This window comes from Phalacrocorax carbo, chromosome 10, assembly GCF_963921805.1.
Source record: "Phalacrocorax carbo chromosome 10, bPhaCar2.1, whole genome shotgun sequence".
NCBI classification, from domain to species: Eukaryota; Metazoa; Chordata; class Aves; order Suliformes; family Phalacrocoracidae; genus Phalacrocorax; species Phalacrocorax carbo.
The window spans coordinates 13,324,608-13,348,213 of NC_087522.1; the positions used below are offsets into that span (position 1 = coordinate 13,324,608).

At 39.6% G+C, this 23,606-nt stretch overlaps 1 protein-coding gene across 1 annotated transcript in view; it reads left to right on the plus strand.

Moving 5' to 3' along the window:
* The window catches only part of GRIN2A (glutamate ionotropic receptor NMDA type subunit 2A), a 187,261-nt gene extending 179,612 nt beyond the window's left edge, over positions 1-7,649 (plus strand). Inside the window, exon 13 of the mRNA XM_064462129.1 lies at positions 421-7,649. Coding sequence (XP_064318199.1) covers positions 421-436 — 16 coding nt within the window. The 3' untranslated portion in view covers positions 437-7,649. The remainder of the gene's footprint in view (positions 1-420) is intronic.
* Positions 7,650-23,606: the final 15,957 nt, after the last annotated feature.

A 23,606-nucleotide genomic window follows, 5' to 3' on the forward strand; every position in this document is an offset into this window, starting at 1 on the left:
CAAAACAAACTAAAGAGGCAGAGGGAAGACTTGATCATGTTGCACAGCAGTTGTTCACATAGAAATAAAAGATGCTGCCTTAAAGGTAAAAAAAAAAAAAAGAAAAACAAAACACAAATACTGAAAGTAGAGGGAATAAGGACCTGCATGCATTTGTTGTTTTGATCTTGGCATATAATGAGCAAATAAAGGGGGAAGGAAAGGCTAAAGTGTAGGGTTGTAGGTGAATAGCTGGTGTGGTTGCGGACGTATACGTGTAAAGAAGAAGAAGCTAAGTTGAGGAAAAATCTTCAACAGTAGAGGTTTAGCCATAGAGCGCGTGGAATTCTGAGTATTGCCTGAACTTTGTTGATGTATTTGCACTGACTTTCAATTAAACCGAGATCAAGACTTTCTGTATTTCCCTCTCTCTCACTCTAGCTGCTGCTATTCTTGAAGAGGAGAAAAGAATCTTCCTGCATAAGTGGCCATCCTTTCTGTACCTTTCTGGATGGTGCTGGTGACTTGTTACATTTTCCTGATTACAGCTCTAGCAGTTTGTTGGTCATTCCTATCACCAAGATTTCCCGTGACTCCAGCTGGAACTGAATCAGGCTGTAAATGATATGGGCCATTCTTGGTAGCATGTCCTGTAGTGTTACACTGCTCCTGGACGACAACTTTTATGGAGGCAGGATATTGAATTGCTGAGGAATGGAGTAGGTACATGGAGGTAAAACAAGCTACGTAGACATACCTGCCTCTTGCTTTTTTCCTCTTTTAAAGACATTGTAGAATTTCTTCATGTTTTTGTCTTTCCCTTTTCACCACAGTAAATTTTCCTTTTTCCTTTCAAATGGATTTTGTGTTCTGCTTGTGTTTCTTAGAGCAGTGTAGCCACCCACTAACTTAAGCGCATGGAAATAAGATATTTTAATATATAAGATAAAATTAAGGAAATTAAGAGGCTTTTGTATTTCTGGAAAACTTTGTTTAATGTTTTTGCAGCTTTTGCTCAGAATTCATTATTCTGCTATCTAAGAAGCTTGGTTAGGAGAAAGCGTGCTGTGGACAGACAGAAACCAAATCACTGCCAGCTCACTGTGTTTTGGCAGCATCTCATAAATACATGTCTCTTTTCTGTGACCTTTCAGGAACACTTAGGAGGCAAAATAAGGCTCCCAAGGGAAAGCAGGAGTTGTTTGGGTATTTTTCCTGGTGAAAAGAAATCGTTTTAGAGGTTTTAGAGGAAGCAAAAGCTAGAGCTGTGTGCGTAGCTTTGGGTTTCTGTGCTGTAAGGCTAAGCTCTTTCTGTTGCTGGGGGTGGGGAGTTGGGGAGAGAGAGAGGTGGTGGGAAAGGGAGGAGAGAGGGTGAGCGAGCTTGCTCCAGATGGTAGTTCAGAGCACTGAAGGCTTGGAAGCAGTTACATGGATGAGGTGTCCTGAAATATTTTACCTCTCTCTGTTGACTTTTTAGAAAATATAGCCTCCTAACTTAGATATCTCATTTAGGTGGGCTTAGAAAAGGAATGGTCAATTTATCCCCAGACTCAAAAGTCTGCTAGTTAAATCTGCAAGTCAGTACCAAGTTAAACCTTTAAACCTTGCAGGTGCATATAGGTTCCTGTGCTTATGCAAGTAGTTACTGAGGTAGCACCTGTCGTTTGTGGGTTTTGCAGTACTCCCAGCCTAGTTGGTATCATCGTTTTCTTTATACCATGTAACTATCCAGCATGAAATAGAAGTGTCAGAATCTATACCTTGTAGAATATTTTCATATTTTTGCAGTGTAGCAGATGTGTCTGTGGTGGGGAAGATTTTGGTACTATTCTTTCCCCTTCTGGGTTCATCAACGTAGAACAGGATTGTGGTATGAATCTAAGGGTCTAAGAGTCAGCTTGGATTTGGGAAGGATTAAAGAGGTGAATCTTTCTGTTGTTTCACATTGCGTTTAATATGTTTGATATATAAAACCTGAGTGATCTTTTATGGCAAAGTCCTCTCATAGTTAATATAGAACAGTAACCATCCTGTGGCTTGGCTAAATTGTGTTAAGTGTTAATCATCGCATCGTGTGCTTCTTTCAAGATGGAGTGTCTTATATTCCCTTGCTAAACTTTTGCTTTTCCAGCTCTAGTCCTGTCTTAGCTCAAAAGTAATTTTAAAGTAGATATCGTTCCTGTGTAAGGCGATCCGGTTTGCAAAGTAGAAACAGTTTTCCACTTAAATTTTTTGTTTTACCAATGCTATTTTTTCAGTCTAAACTTCCTTCCTATTGAGACCTGAGCCTTCAAAGTATAACAGTGCTGAAGGAACTTCTGAAAGAGTACAAAGGCCTTTTAAAGTATGACTTTTATGATATGAGCCATTTACCTGCCCAAACTCACCTGTACTGTCTTATTTAAATGTCTTGGCAACATGTTAGTGTTTACTCTTATGAGGAGGGAGCACGGTTTAATCACAGGTGTGTACTTTTTTATGGATGTAAATGCAAGTACAGACAGGTACATAGTATGATAGAGAAAAGGCTCAATCAGCTCTGCCTGGAGTCACCTGTGAGGCTGTGGTTAAATTAAATGGGAGTAGCTTAAGACTGTCATGTCTCTTACATCGCTCTGATCATGCAGACTCTTCTGTCTGATGTGCACATATTGTACGTAGTGTAAAATTCTTGTTGATGCTCAGCGTTCATTGTGGAATTAATCCCATGTTCACCTTCATTACAGTGTAGCAGCGATGTTTGTGGGATGGAGAGGTGAGTGTTTGTGCTCTCTGGTGTCTGTTGCCTCGTTAAACAGGGGCAGAAATCCTGCCTTGCTTCTCTCTGCTCTGCTGGGGAGGGTTACTGCACTCTGTAAATAAGCTCCTCATTTATTTCACCTCAGTCAAGCTTTTAATTATTTTTTTTTCCCCTGCTTCTCTCGACCTGTGTAGAGATTATGCTGTCTAAACGTGTACTCTTCCAGTGTCCTGCAACTTTGGAAGTCAGGATTACAAGTGTGCGTCGGCCTGCAATGCAGTAAAAATACACTTAGTTCTTCTTGCAGGTTCATGAGCTTTTTTGCTACATAGGGCAGAAGATATTTGCTGTGGTTGAAATTGTTTTTAAAACGAATGCCAGTCTAAACAGCTGTAAGAATCCACTGCTGGTTTTGTGATTATTTTGTCATATCTATAATTTAAGAACCAGAAATGATATAAGTAAAATTAAGTTACCTCACTATTTACCAGGTATTTGTTGTTTTGCACTTAAATGATACTTTTTACTCCTTTTGCTTAATTCTTTACCTGTATTGAAAACAACGCTACATTAGTAGAGAATATAACCATGTTGTAACGTTGTCATGCAATACCTTTATTAGTAGATAACCACACTAAATATAGTAGTACATATTTAAAAGAGAGATGATTTTGACTCTCCAACTCTTAAAAAGTAGTGGTGATAAGCAGATATACTCCTAGATGTTTTGTCCTTTCCCTTCTGTATTAGTATTTGTTTTCACTAATATATTTCAAATATTATATTTCTATGTGCACGTTATAAAACTGTGAAAATTAATACGAATAAATATTGTGATACTTCTTCAGTGCACTGTAAAGTTCCAAGTGAGACAATACTTTGCTTGGGAATTGATGAAGGTTTCCTCACTTCTCATAAATGTACCAAGCTTTAATGTGGGCAAATGGTAATATTTACAGTGACATGAAATTTTAATGGAGAATGTTTTGTTTTGCATTTCTAGTACTATTAGAAAAAATGATATGTTTTTCTCAGCAAATGCATTACAAGAATACGTTTTTAAAATTTGTTTTGTGCATTGCAGTACATAAGAATAGCCATTTTGAAGAGGTTTGTGTTACATCATTATTACAGGATTCTTTAGTCTGATATTTTTTTATTGAGCCTGTTTAATAATGGTGTTTAATGGCAAAAACCTTTTAGAAATATATTTTGGCTTCTGTTTCACATTGCAAACCCTGTATTTGGACTCATAGTGATGCAGTTGAAGGCCTTCATGAGGTTGCTGTGCCTTCCCGTGCTACTGGGGAAGGAGACCTATCTTGTTCACTGTTGGGACAAGATTAGAGGAGTCGAGAAAAACTTTGGAGGATGTGTTGTGTAACATTTGAAGTGTAAATGATCTTCAAAAGTGGAAAAAAAATTAAATTGGAGGTTCACAGTTATTCACACTAGCGGGTGGTCTGTGACAGGCTGCGGGTGTGTGGTTTCTGGAGGAAATGATAATTTTGAACTAAAGTGATTTGCATTCTATTTAAGTTTCTGAAAGTCACTGAAAAAACTGGGAGTTTTCTTCTTTTTTTATTTTTAAAGCCAAAGTCTTTATGTTGTCATACGAGGTTTCACAGGAAAATGGCCAAAGAATACAATTAAATATGCAAGAGGTTAATCCTATGGAAAAGGGTATCCTGTCATCTTGATATGCACAAGCATATTAATGGTAATAGGAAAAATGTGTGTAATTTTCCTGTATATTGCTATGTAGGTTGCACTATTTTGAATGATACAAGCCTGATATTTTAATTACCAAATACCATAAGAATCTGTTTATTAATATCTTAAACTTATTAACCTAAATATATATACAGTATACACATGCGTGCGTGCATACACTTTCAAAACTAGTCATGTGTGAGTAATCTCCCAAAGCTGTGGGACTCATTTCAGCAGTGCTTTATTTTAAGTGATTCTCTTCTCTCTGTTCCAAACCTTCTAAATGCACAAATCCTCTAGCAGCGTTTATTGAGTGTTTGATACCTATTACAGAAGAGGCTAAAGGGCTTGCTGGGATCAGTATTGCACTGTGCTTGGACACATGAAAACATGTCAGAGGAGAATTCCTGTCTGAGAGAGCTGGAAATGATACACACTAGAAATAACAAAGCCATAGGAAAAGGATGTCTTCTCATGCTGTTTTGAGAATTCATGGCCAGAGAGGGTCTATTGGCCTGGTGACTGAATTAAAAATTCTGTCAGCTTACACAAGTCACACCTGGCCATTAAACATGTTACTTAAGGTAACTGAGGAAGGATACTAAAAAAAAAAATTCCCAGGAAAGATCAGCTGGTGTGTGTACCAGTGGCTGCCCATGTATTCTTCCGTGCAGACTGGGCAGTTTTCAAAGTCAGTTTTGCACACCGGTGCTATTTAGCAGTGGTGTTTTAGTGAGAATCACTTTTCTCCATAAACAGGCTTTTGAGCTTGATGTTATTGATGATGTGGAGATTTTGACCAAGAGATGATTATGGTACTCAGCTTCTTTCCTAAATGTACAGTGCTCTAACCAAAACTGAATGCAAAAAATACTTCGGAATCATTTGTCTGAAGTAATTCTTGAGCTTTTTTTCAAAGGCAGTGTTGGTTAGTTATTAATTTTTCCACCTTAACCCAGAAACAGAAAATTCTGTTGGGTCATATTTTGTCTACAGCTCATTGCAAGTGTCTTGGAGAAGAGCTTGGTTCCAAGTCCTTCGTCTGCAAAAAGAAAATTTTTGGTTAGCTCATTTTTACCTGGCCTAGGTCTGGATTCCAAAGTTAGGCTAAACACCTTTTGACTTAAATACGGATGTGTGAGTGAGTGATGGGAGAGCAGATCCTTAGTGCAGTTCATGCTCAGTTTTAAAAAAAACAAAAACAAACAAAACCAAACCTCATGGTGCAAAGATATGAAAGTTGCATCATGTAAAATTGTGTGCGGCTAGGAAGGAAACTAGTGCAATTTTTACCAAGAACTGTTTACAGTTTATACTTTGTATCAGCTATAATATTATGAAACAGTTTTATTCATTTCAGAACGTCCATTTTGCACTGATCAAGAACATCTTGATCTCTCTGTCTTCACACCTCACACCCACATGCACATGCACAGTATATCTTGTGTCTTCCCTGTTGAAACCAGAAGGTACAAACAGAATTCATTAATGTGTTAGGCAAACTCCTACCTGATTCTTAACTACGTATACTATTTTTATGCAAAATTTGCATCCGTACATTTCAGGTTCTCTCAGAAGAAGTTAATAATTTTAATTCATCAGATTCAAATTTAGACTAAACCCGAAGGGCATTTCGTGCTTCCTTTCAACCTGTTTTAACAATTTTTTTCTGGCTTAGATGAAACGCTATTATTTCTGTGCTGCTAAACAAAAACCACCAGAAATATTTCAAAATCTCAAATTACACTTTTAAAACATTTTTACCTGTTTACTTGAATAATGTAAATTTAATGTGTTGTCCTAATTAGTCTTTGTATGCATACATGTATATATATAAGCTATATATAAGCTTTATATATATGTATATGTATAAAGTTTTTTGGGGGAATGAGGGGCAGGACAAAAATTCAGCATCGTGACAAAGATTCTACAATCATTTATTAATGGTTTCAAGTAATATATTGCTGGTTTGGGTTTGGTTAGAAGTTATTTGCAGTTGAACTCTGAAAAATGAGGTGTAGCTGAAAATTAGTATTGGATCTTCGATTGTCATCCTAAGATCAGTTTAGTTTCATTTGTTTCTTGAGAAAATAAGAATTCACAATATTAACTTAGAATTTTGCTCAGAAGGAAAAGTAGTATTAGTACAGTTGTATTCTTCTTCTGATGGGGGTAAAAAACCCCAAGTGTACTAATCTGTACTGGTTACATGGAGCACTAATCTACATTGCAGTAGAAGCAATTTGCATTCCATAAATACCATCTTTCCAGAAATCTTGGAACCATTTGATTCTCTACATGGTAAATTAAAAAGCCTATCACTTCTTTTATTTACTAGTGCAATTTACTGTAACGCTTTCAAGAATGTAATATTTCAAACCAAAGGGTAAGTCATAAATTTCCAATTGCTCACAAAGAATAGTAGAGGTTTGAAGACCTCTTAACACCTGGGGAAATAAATCAGGATGTTAGAGTAGAAATAAAAGAATATTGGTGAAATGGAATCAAGCATAAAATAATACATTTTTAAGAGAACCCAGAATTTCATTATAAAATTCATAGTCTAATGGATTCTTCAGAAGGGTTTGGGGAAAAAGAGAATAATTAAAAACTAGGTTTGACATTCCAATTACTGCCTGTTTTATTAGACGGGTTTAGCAAAGTGAGATGAATTTTAACACACTGTGTGTGTACAGACACACACAGTTTTAACTGTCATGTTACAGAGATACACAAATACCCGGCTACCCCTGCACCCACCTGTCCCTGCCTTTGAAATCCTGGGGGTAGCTGGATCTGCCCAACAGCACACACACACTGCAGCTTGAAGGAGCTGGGAGTCACACGCTTTCTCCCTCGTTACACATACCGTCTCAGAACAGTTCACCCCAAACATATTTTAACCCAGTGCATGACTGAGTGCTAATACTGTATAAATATTTTGAAACATATCTAAAAAAAATGTTTGCTTCAGAGTTTTTATGATAGAGAAATATATAATTATTATGGTTGTTTTACAAGTTGTATTGTGTTCTTCATTTTTGTTAAATATGTAGAAAAACATCAAGGGAATGGGGGACTCGAATGTCTGTGTGTACCGAAATGTATATAACTATTTGGGGAAAACACACGTGCCAAGTATAACATGATGTAAAAATTGTAAATATATGAAAAAATCATTTTTCTAATAAAGATAATTTCTGCTAATTGATATGAAAATGAACAATGGTATAATTCTTGTCTGTCTTCCTTGTTAAATAATACAAGATGAAGTGTCATCTATGAATAAGGCTTACCTTTGGGTTTTTGTTAGTAGTTGCTTTGATTTGAAAGGTGTTAACAGCCACGTGTTTTGAGCCACCCTTTGCTGTTAGAAATTATCTAAAGGTGAAGATGCCTGAAGCTAAAGCTGACAGTATATGCTTGATGTTCCCAGTTTAATTTAATTCCTGAAAAGGACAGACACAATTAATTTATGAAAAATTCATTCAGTGTGAGAAGTCTACTTTGAATGATGCTCCCTCAACAGAGGGAGCAGTAGGAGCTAAGCTAAGGATGGCCTGTTAATTTGTGGCATAATTTTCCCGCACTCTGAAATATGTCAGATGCACACGCCATGGTGGGCCTGCATGAAGAGATGATCTTGGCTGCACAAACGCTGGAGCTCTTTGGGCGACTGGGGAGGCAGCATCCAGCCCAAGGAGGAGAGGTTGCCCTGCCAAACACAATGCCATCCGTGCGAAGAGCTGGGGAGCTGGGGCTGTGGAGTGCTTCTGGTGTGGCAGCGGTCTCGGAAGCCAATCAGGTGAGGATGGGGGACAGCAGAGCAGGGGTGAGAATATGGCAGAGGTGTAACACATCTTCTATGACTTTGTTATTGGCAAGCTTGTTTAATGTTCTGGTTAATCAAGACTTAAATCAAAATAGAGGTTTTAGTGTAGCAATCAAAATCTTAGGAAAGATTTGACATTTGCTTGGCCAGGCGAGCTAAAAGAGTAAGGTTCACATAGCACTCCTAAGTGGTTCTATAGGACCCCATTTTCCAGGATGTCTCATCAGCTAATGAAAGTCTTCCTTTATTCCACAAAATGGGCATAAACAAAAAATTGGCAATTAGAATAATGTTCTTTGAGGCAGTGGGATGAAAGTCATTATATAAATCCACAGCATCGTTTTGATAAATGTGCTTTGTGTTGAATATAAAAATAACAGACAGGAGGTGAAAGGTTGCTCACAGATGTCTCACAGCAGAACAGTTCCATTTATTTGTTCCCAAGATAAACATGATTCCACAGATATGAGAGGTATAAAACTGGAATTCTGTCCTTAATGAGGTTTATAATGAGTAAAGACTGCTGGGCTTATTGTCCTCTGCTAGAAAGCGATTTTAAAGGGACCCCACTCTATTTTTATCTAAACATCCTCATTTCATGAGATAAAATGAAGCATGCCCAGGTTATTGAATCTACCTGGTCTTGAATCTTTTATCTTTATGCAATAGACAGGCTAATCTGTTCTGCACAATAACGCATGGTGATCTGAATGGCTTTGGTTCACCTGCAGTGATGACCACCAAAGACCAGTTCAAGTCCTTCAGTCATGTAAAAGAAACAGGAGTGTGTACAGGAAACAGGTAATGGAGGAAACAGCCTGTATCGTTCTGATCTGGAAAGACCATTTTGACTCTTGTCTTCCAGCTGAAATGCTGGGCTGGTGTTTGTATCCAGGCTGCTCCTCCAGCCCTACCTGCCAGTGTAGCTGAGTTCTCTCTGTGCACCTATGAGTCATCTCAGCTTCAGCTTTGACTCCCTTTGGGATCTGGTTCAAAGATAGTCATATCCTCCCAGATCATTCGAGTCTTTTCTGATGTGTCTATGGCAACTATCAGTCCTCTAAGACTTTGCTTACTGAAAAAAAAAAAGTGGTGACTGGGAAATGGAAGCTCTTTAAGTCTGACATATTGCGCGTAGCACTGCCAGCAGTGTTCATAGCAAACTGAGCAATTCACCCAGTATGAACACACAAGTGTCTTCTTGTAATTTGGACACAAAACCCCCTGTTTTAAGGCCAACTGCTGAAGTCTGCTCAGCTGTATATACAGAAACACCATCCACCCTACTTGTTGTGGTGAGTTTTTCCTGTAGATCACATTAACCACTTGCCTTTCTGCTTCTTACAAGTTTACAAGCAGCATTAGCTCCTTGCAGATTTTTTGCAGTACAAAAACCAAACAGTGGCTTCTACAAATTGCATCAGATCTATTGTGTGATTCTCTGCCACTGCTGTTTTCCTCCCACTTGGCAGTCTACTTCAGCAGGGACCTCCCCACATACAGCACAGCTTGTAACTGGGTCCTTCTTTCCACCGAAGAAAGAAAATTCCACACACTGAAGGTCTCTGCATTGACTTCCTTCTTCATTTCCATGTTTTCTTTCTAGAAGTTCCCCGAAAAGCTGTTGGGGGGGTGGGTAATGTATTGACTATTTATTTATTTATTTATCACTAGTTAGCTTACAGAGGATGATCATTATAGAGGCTGACTGCATTCTGTTCGAGTTGGTGTGCTCAAGTCTTATTAAAAATAATCTATGTTTGTAATGGAAGCGATGATCATTCCTTAACTATGACAATAATGATTTTAATGCATCGAAGTTTCTTAGCATTGTAGTAGGCAACAGGGGTTGTAATATAGAAGATAATAATAATAAACATTGTTTACACAAGGTTACTGCAAGGTCAAAGACATTTTCCAGTAGTTTCCGTGTAGCTGCAGGTATAATTTAACAGCAATCATCCTTAAAATCCCCTCTGTGCTGCAAAAGCATAAGATCAGTTCTTTTCTTTCTCCTCTCTTTAGAGTGGACCTTAGCCTGCTAGTTAGACATGACACATCTAGTGAGATCATTTAACCTTTTCAAAGACTGCATGTGCAGCACACTGGCGGTCAGGCCAGTAACATTTCACACCGTACGTAAAGAGCTATGAAAGCTACAAAGAGCAGAAAATCTGAGTGCACGACTCTAGAGAGAAGTACAATATTAACCAGGTTTGAAAGCCTAAGACACTCTCATTATAGAATTGTGTCATTCCACTTATTACTTTGGGGAATGATTATGTTTGGCACTTCAGAGGTTTGGTTATGAGCAGCTCTCTCCCTCCATCCTGCACAGTGAAAAGCAAATCAAGAACCATAACAGGCATCTCTCTATGCTCAAGGGAAAAGAGAGACTTTGGGCAGGTTTTACTCCCAATTTCTGAGATGGTATAGCTTTATCAGTTGAGAGGTTTGCCAAACAAAGAAAAAGCTTCTGCGGTGGTATCACAATGCCACGATACTGATTTTACCCTCCTCTTTCCCAGCAAGAGAAATATGCCAAATTGTATAATTCTCCTGGTAGCTGAAATGTCTCAGTTCCTTTACTGCAGTTATAAAAGAATCATCATTTGTGTACCTTGGAGAGGATAAAATTAGTAGGAATGAGGATGACTAGAATAACTTTGATTTTCCTCTGAGAACAAAACTGCTGTTGCATTGATTTAGCCACAGTGAGCGTTTCCCAATATGGTCTTTGAAAACTGCAGTGCATGTTAATTCCTGTTACCCTTTTTATTTTATACTTAAATGTCTGCGAAGAGCTTATGTTTAAAAATAGGGATGGGGATGATGCTAAGGGGTTTTGCTATGGAAGAAACTTTTAAATAGGACTAGACAACTCTAAGCATCCTGCAAAAAAAAAATCATAAAATCTCTTTGAACATGCCTCTCATCTGCAAGAACAGCTCACAGTAAGCTTTAACCAACCACGAAAATAATTTATTAAACTCTTTAATGAAAAATCAGTCTCAAATTGCTACACCATTTAGATTTTTACCCTAAACAGAAATGCTGGAATGATGTCTGGAAGATAATCAGGTCCTGTTTTCCTCAGCTTCAAATCCACTGCTGTTCCTTTCCACAGAGGCACTATAATCTTGGCAAATGGGAGCATCCAAAGTGACCTTAACTATATTCGTACTTCTGTTTGCTTTTATGTATCTCTCCTCTGAACCAAACAGCTCTGGTATTATCACCTTCCTTCTTATTTCCCATTCTCTCTGTCTACTTGTAACAGTTTTCTCCACTTCGGTCCCTGCTAGAACATCATGGAAGTGTGAGCACCTTGAACCAGACTTGCATGGTCAGCACGTTTCTGTGTGTTAGTTAAAATCATTGTAATCTCCATGTTCTTTCCTATTTCTGTCTCTATAAAAAATAACATTTCATTTATTTCTGCACTGCCACTCTGCAATGAGAAGATGATTTCAGTATTCAGAGCATAATGACATCCATAACCCTTTTATTTTTAGATGTTATTTTTGCACTCAAAACATTTGGATAGATTAAATTATTTCTCCTTGTGCATATTTATTTTCTGGCATTTCTAAACACTAGCATATTTTTTTTTCCTTAATATTTGAGTCTGATAGGTCATTTTAGATCTCCTTCAAATTAGTCTAGGTTGGAATAGCAAAGAAATGACAGTTCATCTATAGACCAGAGCTAGGGCCAGCAGTTGTGTGTTTTAAGGGATGCCAGATAGATTTAGATACTTCTATGGCCTGAATGCCTACATGTCATGGTATTCCATTCCACGTGCTGAGGACTTTCTGAGTTAACGTTCAGCATAAAAAAAAAAAGCTTGATTATGTAATGTGATGTACTGGATTAGACCACTAAATGCTTTGAAGTCAGAGAATGAGAAACCCGCAGTTTAGGTTATCAAGAAAGGTATTAAATATTGATGCCTTGAGAAAATGGCACGTTTTCAATTATTTCACACCGCAGTCTAAAAACATCACAAGTTCATTTCTTTGGGGAGCTGTACACTGCAGACAGCAGAACTGGTCTCATAGGGAGAAATTGAGTCAATGGTGAAACTAGCCCTATTTGGTCATGGTATTTTTATATATTTCTCAGAGTAGTGGGTGGGTAGACCAGAGAGTGTATGAACCAGAGATGCCAGCTCATTGCTCACATCAGTGTATTTCCCAGCTGGTTCTGCATACTTGTGTGGAAACATTTCTTCTTCCTAAGGCTGAGAGAGAAAGTAGGATGTGAGGTTATCTGCAGTGTGACACTTGCACCCTCTTGCTGTCTGGCTTATTGTAGTGCTGCACCATATTTGCCTCAATGCTGTAACAACAAAATCCCATGATTTTAGATAGGAAGTTGAGATGTAGTTATTTACACACAGACAACCCATCATGAATTAAATACAAATTAACTCAGAGTGAACTGCAGTCTATTACCCCAGTGAGCATGCAGAGTAGCTCTGGCTCGGCAGCCTGTGCACAAATGGCTGTGCTGATGTGCACAAAGACCAGTTATGACCCAGGACACTTCGATCCTCCTAATTGCGAAGTGTTCCCACTGGCTTCACTGGGCTGGAGTAACCTGGGAAAAAGCTGATCCCGGATTCTTATTCTTTACCAGGCATAGAAGGGGTTGAGCCGTCTAGAAATGTGACTGTTACTAAGTTAGGGCTGCTGGTATTTTAGTGACTGGTTTGCTGTGTGTTTGCACGTGTGTGCATGCATGTGTACTTTAAAGAAGCAGCTTCTCAAATCTTCTCTAATGTGACAGGACCCTTATTTGCTGATTTTAGCAGCAACACAGACATTTATTTGTTGATTTTTTCAGCAATCGTATGGATGGTTTTTAGGGGGACAGATGGATCAGTGGTCGGTAAGGCCAGAGGAACATTACCTCTGTGTGTCAAACAGAGCTTGACATTGCCGGGTGCCAGGGGTAGCTGGCCAGTTTATATGCTGCTAATATATCCTGGATGAAGATATAAAACTGTGCTTCCTTGACAGAAGGATTTTATGAAAGACTTGCTTTATTTTTGGTTGGGAGCAAAGCAAACTGCTGGACTGGGAGTCTCAAAGACTGGTTTCTAATGCTTGCCTTGGCATTGCCATGTCATGGGATCTTGTGAGTCACTCCACCTCTTTGGTTTCCCTCCAGCTCCTCTTCAGTTTGTAAGTCAGGTCTTTCCTGGAATTAATGTCTCTTGCTACTTTCTCATATGGCGCAGACACTTAAGTAAGAAGCTCCCAGTCTTGCCAGAGGCTAATTGTCGTTGCAGCAATAAAATAGTTAAAAATTCTCAATAACTCATTTTTCTCCTACCCTGAAGACTATCGGCTTAATTTCACTGTATCTGACCATTTGTCAGCAGAAGTCTAATGTACAGAGAGGTGTAACGAAGCAAAGCACAACTCTGGAGCCACGAACATTTAGGATGAAATATAACAACAAAAATAAACCTCCAAATCAGTCTTGTTCCACAACTCCCTGCAAGACAAACTGCAAATCATTGACCGGACTGACACCACGTTGCCCTTCATACTGACGAGCTGTGTTTGCAGTGTGACCGCACAGAGGAAGTATCATTTTTAAAGCTGCAGACCTGAAACTAACAGCAACACATGGAGAATGCTAGTCCTTTTGACCTTTGTTGGACTGTTTGTTCTGATCTTACACAGAAACTTCATTTTCTTTTAACCTTGTATAAGCTATGTTGCTAGATTGTTTTTGTTTAAAGGCTTTTCCACAGGATATTTTCAGTGGACCACACTTGTGACATTTGCTGTGTCACAGTCCACCCCTGTGGACTCATTGGAGTGTCCTCAGGAACCCAGAAACATGGATTCCTTTTTTGGCTTCATTTTTCACTGGGTTTGCTGGCTGGTTGGCTCTGTACAGCACAGAGCAGCTGTACTGTCCTGAACAGTATTGCTCTGTCCTCTTTACAAGGGGCACAAAGGAAAAGCCCTTAGGAAGAAACAGCTTTGTTTCCCCTTAAAACCTTCAACATGAGAAAAATGACCATAAAAGAGGACTTAATGAGAGAATTTGAGCTAACTATAACAAAAGGGATCCAAATATTTTTTTAATGAGATAGGTTATAAAAAGAAAAGTCCTGTAATAATGGTTTTGGAGATTTAATCAGAAGAGTTGATTCATACTCCAAAATGATCTTCGTGGCACAGTTACATCTTCATTAAAGGCCTGCATTTTAATGGTTCACCAATCAAACTAAAGACCTCTTTGTGGATGTAGGATGGTGACAGTCCTATTTTAATATCATGATGTCTTTTAATTGCCTTCCCTGCCCAGCCTGTGCCAAAAAATCCCAGAATGTCTTATCATGGAGCCTTTTGTTGAACTGGCAGGTGAGAGGGAGGAGCAGGAGGAATGGGTGTCACTGGGTAACTCAACAGGTTGACATAAGCTGCCCATCCACTAGTAGAAAATATATTCTAGAGTGGCTGTTTCAAAGAAAAGAATATCCCCAGCAGAAACTCTGATTTGGCAGTACTGAAACTGAGTAAGAAGTTGTATTTGCTACTGAGACTTGTTTCCCAGTGCAGAAAGAGCGTGACAGTGTTGAGGACAGGATGGAGCAGCTGCACAGTGGCTGCTACTAGTACAGCATCTAAGCTGGCAGTGCCCCACTCAAATTTCTCAGTTAAATAAGGAAAATAGTCAGTATTCATCCCATATTAGCTCAATCTCTGCTAGCAGAAGAAAGCCCTCTTTACACTGATAAATGCTTCCAACTGATGAATAAAAAGACTGTATTTTGTATATGAGATGCTGCACTAACATGTTATAAAACAGCAATATTGAATTGGGTTCTGAATACTGGGAGGTGTAGTGCTGTCCTGCTATTCACCATCTAATTCAATAGCGTTGCCATCCGATTCGTATTAATCTCCTAAGTGTGAGCAAGCCAGTTCTCTGTTCCCTGATGTGCTGCTGCAAGTGTTACTCTTCCCATAATTGATATAATCCCCTCAGATATTTGGATGAATTATTTGCATTCTTGTATTTATTTACATTTTGATTGCTACAGATGGAATAAAGTCTCTACTTCGAATCTTTATTACATTAATGAAGCTAGTTTAGCACAGCGAAACTAATTTTGGAAATTGTCTTCAACCTTTCCAGCTCTGTGAAAGATAATTTCAAGTAAAGTATGATGAGGCCTGAGTATGTTGTTTCAGCACATCGCACCCTGCTGTCCTCACATGTACGGAGGGTAAAAAAAAGACACTTATGGCAAATTTCTTAGTCAGCAAGAAGTTTAGCTCTCAACAAAATGGTGTTTTGGTTTTGAAGAACCAATTTTTTAGAATAAATAACACTTAATTTTCCTTCCAGTTCTTTTTTTATTTTCCCTGGTACCCTTTCTCCTGTGACACCTTCCCGCATCCTGGGAATATGCACTGTGATATATCCTGACAGACAGAGACAACATCAGAAGATTTTAGAAGCTGTACGAGTGCAGTGGACTCTGGCAATGTTATCTTCAGGTATGTCATGGCCCTTTAAATGATTTGAAAATGTTGGCATCCATCTTCATCTATGTATTTCTTCAATGTTAAATCTCCAACAACAGCTAATGAAATGAGGACCTATGTGTGGAGGTGGCAGGACCACCTCGGGGTTTGTTCACAGTGACATGTCACTTAATTTCAGCCTCATGTGAGGTGATGCATGCTCTCACCTGTGGTTGTCTTGTTGGCATCAGGTTTGTCCTAGTTGGTTGGAGCATCAGAGGGATCCGTTTCTATTCAGCCATCCTTGATGTTATGTCCTTTCATACCGGTGAGAGAAACTGTCTATGCAGGTGCTGGTGCAGAAATACATCAGCAAAGCTGTGAACAATAAACTACTTTCTTTCTTCTGACACTGAATTCAGATCCTGGGAAAAAAAAATAGGACAGGTTGCACAGGGAACAAAAATTTTCAGTTCACACAGTGCCAGGGTTGGTTGTAAGTGGTGGGTATGAAAGGCCTTGTCAGATTTTATGTTCAGCTGGTGTGTGCAGTGTAAGAAAAAAGCTAAAGTCTGTGTATTGTGGAGGCAAGTACTGAGGATGCCATTGACTCCATTGACTTCTGTGTCAGGCGGAAAAACTTTGAAAATCTGTTTTCCCCAGTGTGGATGTCTTATCTGTTGAGTGTACCATGTAGTAGATGTTTTAAAATCCTTTCCTGACATGATTACTTTTGGAATAAAGTGCAGCTGCAAATGGATTTATGGTCTCTAATTTCCTTCTTTGCAATGTGGCAACTTGAAGCTTGGCAAATACAGTTTTTATAACCTATGAAAAATGTGCTCATAACCTTGTATTTTAACATGAGCTCTCACTGTTTTTGTCTTAATCTGAAAAACCTGATAATAAACATACAGGCAAGGAAAACTATTGAGACCACTGAATAGTTGTTATAATAACTCAGTACCTTGAATGACTAAAATGAAATTGAACCTGATAACATCAGTTTTGCGCAGCCTGTATTTTCTACCAGCCTTTAATCATTTTTCATAGCAATCCCCCATTGACACCCTGTCCTGGAAATGCATTCCTCCATTGTTCTCTGGCATTATGGACTCCTTTTTCTCTGCTTTTTAAATAATGTTTCTTGCTCTCATTCATCTGTGCTCCCTCCGTATCACCAGGTATTTTGATGGATTTCTCATATTGAAAACCGTCTGCTCAGTTATTTTAGATAACGTAAATCCATCCACCAAAATACATGTGGACAGAAATTCCTGCTTAACTGAAGCACTAATTCTGATCCTTCTTTCCAACACTTGCCCTACAGCCAGGCCTGCTTAGCTGAAACATTCCAGACAGAGCTGGGACTCAAAATGCATCTTTGGAGTTGTCCAGTTGGCTGTGTCAAGAACTGATGAGACCAGCTTGAGGAGGCTGGCCCGAGTGCATGGGAAGACGCATGAAGTATCCAGAGGGAAGGAGTCATACACCTCCACGGAAGGTTACTGTGTCCAAAATAGAAGATGTGGGAGCACTGGGAGGATTACATTCAGAGAAACTGAAGAAACCAGGGCAGACACTGTGGTTAGACCCCGGGGAACTGCAGTGTGGGTTCACATGAGCCTGATGAGGAGCAGCAGCATGAGGAAAGGCTCTCCTGTGATACAGGGAAGTTCAGCTCCTGCTATTCTGGCACAAACAGGCAATCAAAGAACTGGATATGCAGCTGATGGGCTTCACAAAGGAAACAAAGACTTAATAAAACTGCTTATTTCTTTTAGCCAGGCTTTCCCCTGGCCCTGTTTGCTCTGTGGTTACTAGGTGGAGCAGTGTTTGTGCAAAGGACTGTATCTGGGGCTGTGGCCTGTCATCTGGGCCATCGGATGGAAAATGCATCTGCCATCGAGACCGAAAGTTGTGGGAAAAGCCTGAAGGACTGTGAGACATTCAATCAAGTTTGTAAGAGCAACTTAGCAGGTCTGTCACACTCATGACTGAACAATTGTATTTCTGCCATGTTTTGACTGAGGAGATTTTCTGTTTGACCTGCCCATGTGCAGAAGCACTCTGGCATGAAGCAGATGGGCTGTACTTGGGCTAAAAAGGATAATTTTCTTTACATTAACTTTTTCCTCAGCTATTTCTCAGCCCAGTCAGTTCTAGTTGCTCAGGTCACTGCTCAGCAGCACATGTGTGCAGCCCAAGGAGTGGAGCAGGCAAGGGAGGTTCTTGGGCACAGTGATGGATGTCCCCATCAGGTGGCCATGGGGGAGGCACAGTCATAAGCACTGGGTCCTCCTTTTTTCTCAGCCTGAAAGACACTGTGGTATTGCACAGAGCCCAAGTACCAGTGTCTGCATCCAGCTGCATGAAAAAGTGTCTCCAGAGTTTGTGGCTTCTAAAACATTTAAATTGTGGTGTGTGTAATTTTTCACCACCTCCCACAATGGGAGAGGCGGGATTTCTCACTCAGAGGGATGCATGTTGTACTGACACTGTAGAGTGAATATGTGCCCCCGAGTGGATTTCCGCAGCCCTGCCCTCTTCCTCAGAGCACATGGGGCTTCTGGTTTCATTTAGCAGGAGGTACACCATGGAAAAAGTCACTCCTGGAGGGAGAGAATGCTACTTGGGCTAATTAGCTTGCATTGTTTACAATCCTGGAAGCGCCTAAGTTGGTCTGCTGAGTACAAGAAGGGGAAAGTGGCTACAGCCTGTAATGTAACTTAATGCGAACTAATGAAAATTTAAATAAAAAGAAGCAAACAAGTCCCTAATGAGTTACCTGAGCCACAGTTCCACAAAATTTAATTAATCTTTCCTTGGTATTAAACACTATGACTTAGGGAATAATCTGTGTCAAGGGCAGTGGTGACTAATTCCATAGCAAGAAGTGAACTTTTGTGTGTGATTGTATCTTACCACATGCTTGGAAGAAGGTACAGAGGAACAACAGCTGAGGACCTCAGGTACAGGGATGGTAGAAACCAGATGGATGGGGCAGGCTGAGAGATGACATCATCAGGTAAATATAGGTGCTTGTTTTTTTCAGTCAAGAAGTAAATGAAAATACTTTTAGTGCATGTTTGAAACGCATCCACGTGCTACCAATGTTTTGTCATAGGTTTAGGTTGTGATCTAAGTCACTGGTAAAGCTTGGTCCTAAAGAGTACTGGCCACAAACTTGCAACCCTTTGAAAACACTCTGTCAAATGCCTCAGGAACACCAGCTATATGGATTTAAATTGTTATAGCTCACACTTTACCAAAACAAACACTTCCAGAGGTTTAACACAACCATTTGGAGGGCAAGAATACCCATTAACGGCCCAAAACAGCACTTCCTCCCAAGGTAGCCCCTACCCAAGGCTGCTGGTTTATATGTAACTGTGACATGGAAGTAATTACTGTAGAGGTAAATATTTGTTTGCTCAGTAGATTCATGCCCATGTCTGGCAACTCACTGAAGGTCTGCATTTCCCTCAGCTGTGATCCTATTTACTACCCACTTTCAGACATCCTGCCCTGGCATTAGAGATAGCAAATTTGCCTGGGATTCACTGAATTGCTGCTTTATATACCTCTGCCTCTGGAATCAGCTCGCTGTGCTGGTAGAAGCAATCTTTGCAAAAGAAGGCTGCCCCTCAGTCTTGAAGAGAGAGACTTTGGTCTGAGAGGGGAGCGGATGGGGGATGCTGACATCTGCACCAGCTGCTGCTGGAGGTTGTCTCCATATGATTTCCTTTTCACAGCAGCTGATGCTCTCTGTGTCTTCTTGTCTAAAAAAAAAAATTCATTTCCCTTTGCTGAATGAATGGAAAAAGAAAAGCAGATCAAGCAAATATCAGTCCTACCTATAGTGCAGGCATTTTGGTGGAGGTTTGGAGGGCTGGAGGGTGATGCCCCAGCCTCGGCCATAGCCCCACCATGGTCAGGTCACTGCCTGATGCAAGGCAGCCCCAGTGAGCAGAGACGGAGGTTTCTTGCCTCCCAGGGTTGCCTGGTTTGATGGGCACTGTCTCACAGACATTGACAGTGCTGGAAGACAAGCCGTTTACCAAATCTAGACTCCCTCCACTGACTTTCCCTCTGATACCTAATTTGATGTTCCATTTATAACCTTAACCACTTTGGGTTATACCAATCGCGTCTCTCCCCTTAAATGTGTTCCATGAATGACAAAATATTTAGCTGGTGGTGGAGGCCATGTCTCCAAAGCCTGGTGGTCAGCCAGGTGAGCTGGATTTGCACTCCTGCTCTGGGGAGTCATTATTTATAGAGCTGAAGAACCAAAATAAGAATTAAGAAATGATGTGGCACATCTCATGACAAAAGTGTTGTCTGAACTTCTCTGACCAGTTTACTTAGCCACTCTCTGATGAGGTACTGATTTGACAAAAAGCCGGTGGTTGATTAAGTGTCGTTTGGTGAGCAAAGTCTGGGAGAGAGCATTCATCTCACGGCTGCAAGGGGTGCAAGGGCTGACTGTCAGTCTGTGATGCTACGTGACAGCGGCTCCAGGCCAGTGCAAGGGAGGCCACTTTGACAGGAAGAAGGAGCCATGTTTCATCCTGTGCATGTCTTGCATGTAATTTGTTGTACTTTCTGACGGCACTGTGAGAGATGAGCAGTTCATCACTCCTCAAGTGTCTCCCTTGCCTTTGCCCTGAGATATTTAATTTAATGTGTTGCATGTATTCCTGACCACTTCAATGCCAGGAAATCTCTTGCTATAGCATTTTGATTGAGTTTAGTTTTTTCATGTTTTGTTGAGAATATGATTTCACAAGAAATGCAGAATTGCTGCAAATCCTTTGTTACCTGTTTGTGCGTGAGAAGAAGCTAGAATACTTACAGAGAAATCTAAGAATATTAATGTAGGGAAAAAAAGTGTTTGTGAATTAATCAGGAAAAAAATAGTTGTTTGGGTTTTTTTTAAGTGGGGATGGAGGAGCAGAGCAGCTGTCAATATTATTTTTTGCTCTCTAAGTAGTGATAACAGGGGCAGTCTTTTGTTAAAACTCGGTTTCTTCTGTTTGACATGAACTTGACTTATTGAAGCCAAAGACCTGTATTATTTCATAAATGCATTTGGCACAAATGCATTGTAAATGCATTGACATGGGAGAAGCTAATTAGAATAAAGAGGGAAGCTGCGTTCCAGGTGCAGGAGCCATTAGTATTCTTCTGCTCTAGTTCCCTGAACCACTGCATTTATTAACCTTTAGCCAGATGAGAGCCAATTTCTCCTGTTTCTTACATAATGTTGGAATTATAATTGACAGTACTGATGAAAGAGAGAAATCTCCCTGAAACGCAAATTTTTCTTGCTTTCATGTAGAGGGTTTTAGAACAAGAGTCTTATCAGCTGTGAATAATTGCATCTCATTAACTGCGTACTGGAAATACATGTATATGCATATTAGTTGGAGTGACGTATATATTTGGCTGGCAAATGTTATGGCATGCTTCAAGAAGCATCAGTGATGTGAAATTCAGTGTGCACAGCATGTTTATGTAACCAGAGTGACATTGTTAAAGAGGTAAGGAAGATGATAGTTGTACATTTGGGTGCAGTTATGGAGGACTTCTTGCTAGCAGACTTCAAAAAAAAAGCCTTCATCCTTGTAGATAATTGGACAGTTTATCAACATTTGGTACTCTGTTAGTGAAAACAGAAGTGTTTTTTTTAAGGCTTCCACTTCCCCCCCCCCCCCCCCCACTATGCTTGCTGCTTTGAGGGTGCAATGTTTCCTGTGGGACTCAGAGTTTCCTGCCTTGTCACTGAGAGCATTTGAAATGGTTTTCTCTGGTACCTCGATAAGTTTTGCTCTTCTAGGAAAGGTTAGTTTTGTGCCAGTCTTGTAAATCCCAATTCACAGCAGATTTTGGAGTCTCTGATAGACAGAAAAAGCTGCCAAAAAGTCATTTGTATGAGAGTGGTAAGTTGCCTTAGCCCTTAAATCCTTTTGAACATTAGGAAAAATCAAATAATCCATTTACAGTCTTCTGATTGTACACTTTATGTTTTTCTGCAAATCATTAGAAAGACGGTTCTTTTTAATAAAGTTAGGTGGTGTATTTCCAAGAGAGCATGTCTCTATTCCTTAAAGTGCCTAAGCAGTTACCCCAGAGGTGACTTTCCTTAGTGCAGAAACTGTGGCTGCCATGTAACTGTGCAATAGGGGCTTCCACCCACAGGATTAACCTGGCTGCAGTGCAGTAATTAATTGCTTTCTGGCACAAGGAGTATCTTGTTCTTGCTTGTGGTTCAGAGACAATTCAACTCACACATGCATATGCTGGCATGAAGAAAATGCCAACTGCTCTTATTTCCAGCAAAACAGAGATATAATTGTCAAGCTGATGAAAAACAAAAGCTTCCTCTAATTTATTTGTTATTAAACGAAGAAACAAAGAAATCTGCTGTTTAACTAAGGAACACATTCCACACTTTGCTGCAAAAACAGCTAACATTTAACACTGGGACAATTCATTATGAAATTGTTGAAATATCAATGTCAGATGAATCCTCATGTTTTCTTTCCCAAATGCAAACTTCTGGTTTCTTCTCGCTCCTATTGAGTAGAGCCATTTAACATAAGCCAAAGTTTTCAGTCTGGTTCGTTTTATCTTATTGTTTTGCCAAAATTGCAGTCACTTTATGTAAAGCAGCACATTAAATTAGAGGAATATTTCCTGCTTTAGGCTACTTTATACTTTCCTTTAAAGAGGAAAATAGGATGCCACCATTTTTTTCTGAAGATGACTTATGTTTGCCAGCTTCATCTTTGATTTGACCTGAGGATTTTAACACCTGAGCAGAAAGTGCTAGGAATCAAACTCGCCGTGAGTGGAACGGCAAGTGCTGCACAGTGTAGTGCACAGCAAGGGGATAAAGAGAGCAGAAAGCACATTTCCACTGGTTATCTCGAGATGAAGGATAGTTCTGCGGCTGAGTGTAAGTAGTAGAGCCTGCAGGATTGTTACCAGAAACAAAATAAAAAATATTAAGTAATATATTCATTACCGGTTAGAAAAGGATATTGATAGGGTTGTTGTAGTGATTGTTTAGCTTATTAAATTATTTTCCTAGCATATGATTTTTTTTTTTCACAGAAAGAACTTACTTTGAGTATTATAGCTGGTGCTTATGTGAGAAGAAAACTAAGGTATTTTCTAAGCCAGCAGCATTGTATTCTCTTGTGTTTCTACGGAAAGTAATAGTGAGGATTCACCAACACTTGTGGCCTGCCTGGAAGGAAATAGATAATCAGAGACTTCATTATGTTTTCAAACATAATTTGAATTAATTTTCAATTCAAAATTTTGAACCAGACAATTACAAGTGTGCAAATGTAGGGACAAATTCTGTGAGCAGCACCAGTTTTCTGATCAATCAGTAAAATGCAATAAGAAAACAGGATTATGTTGTCTTTGAGGAAAGACGGAAGGGGCTTAGTGAATTAATTTTCCATCAAACTCAGTGTTTTATTAAAGCAGAGGTGGAAGTCCATGTATGAAACCTTCCAAACCATGAGTCATGACAAGACTCCAAGCTGGACATCATACCAAGAAGTCATATAAAACTGAGGCACAAAGATGAATGAAGGAGTAAAACAAAAATGCATATAACTGCATTTAATCCAAAGGCTGGCTCCTAAAAAATGTAAGCCCCTTCTCCTCCATTGTGCAAGGCTGTTGCTGGGATGGGCAACCTATCCAAAGAGGTTAGTTGGTCAGTAGATACTAGCATCAAATGTGCAAGTGGGTATTCTGTTGCTTCTTAGAGTTTTCTTCTGTTTGTTAGATATTTCATTATGTATAAAAGATTCATCTTACT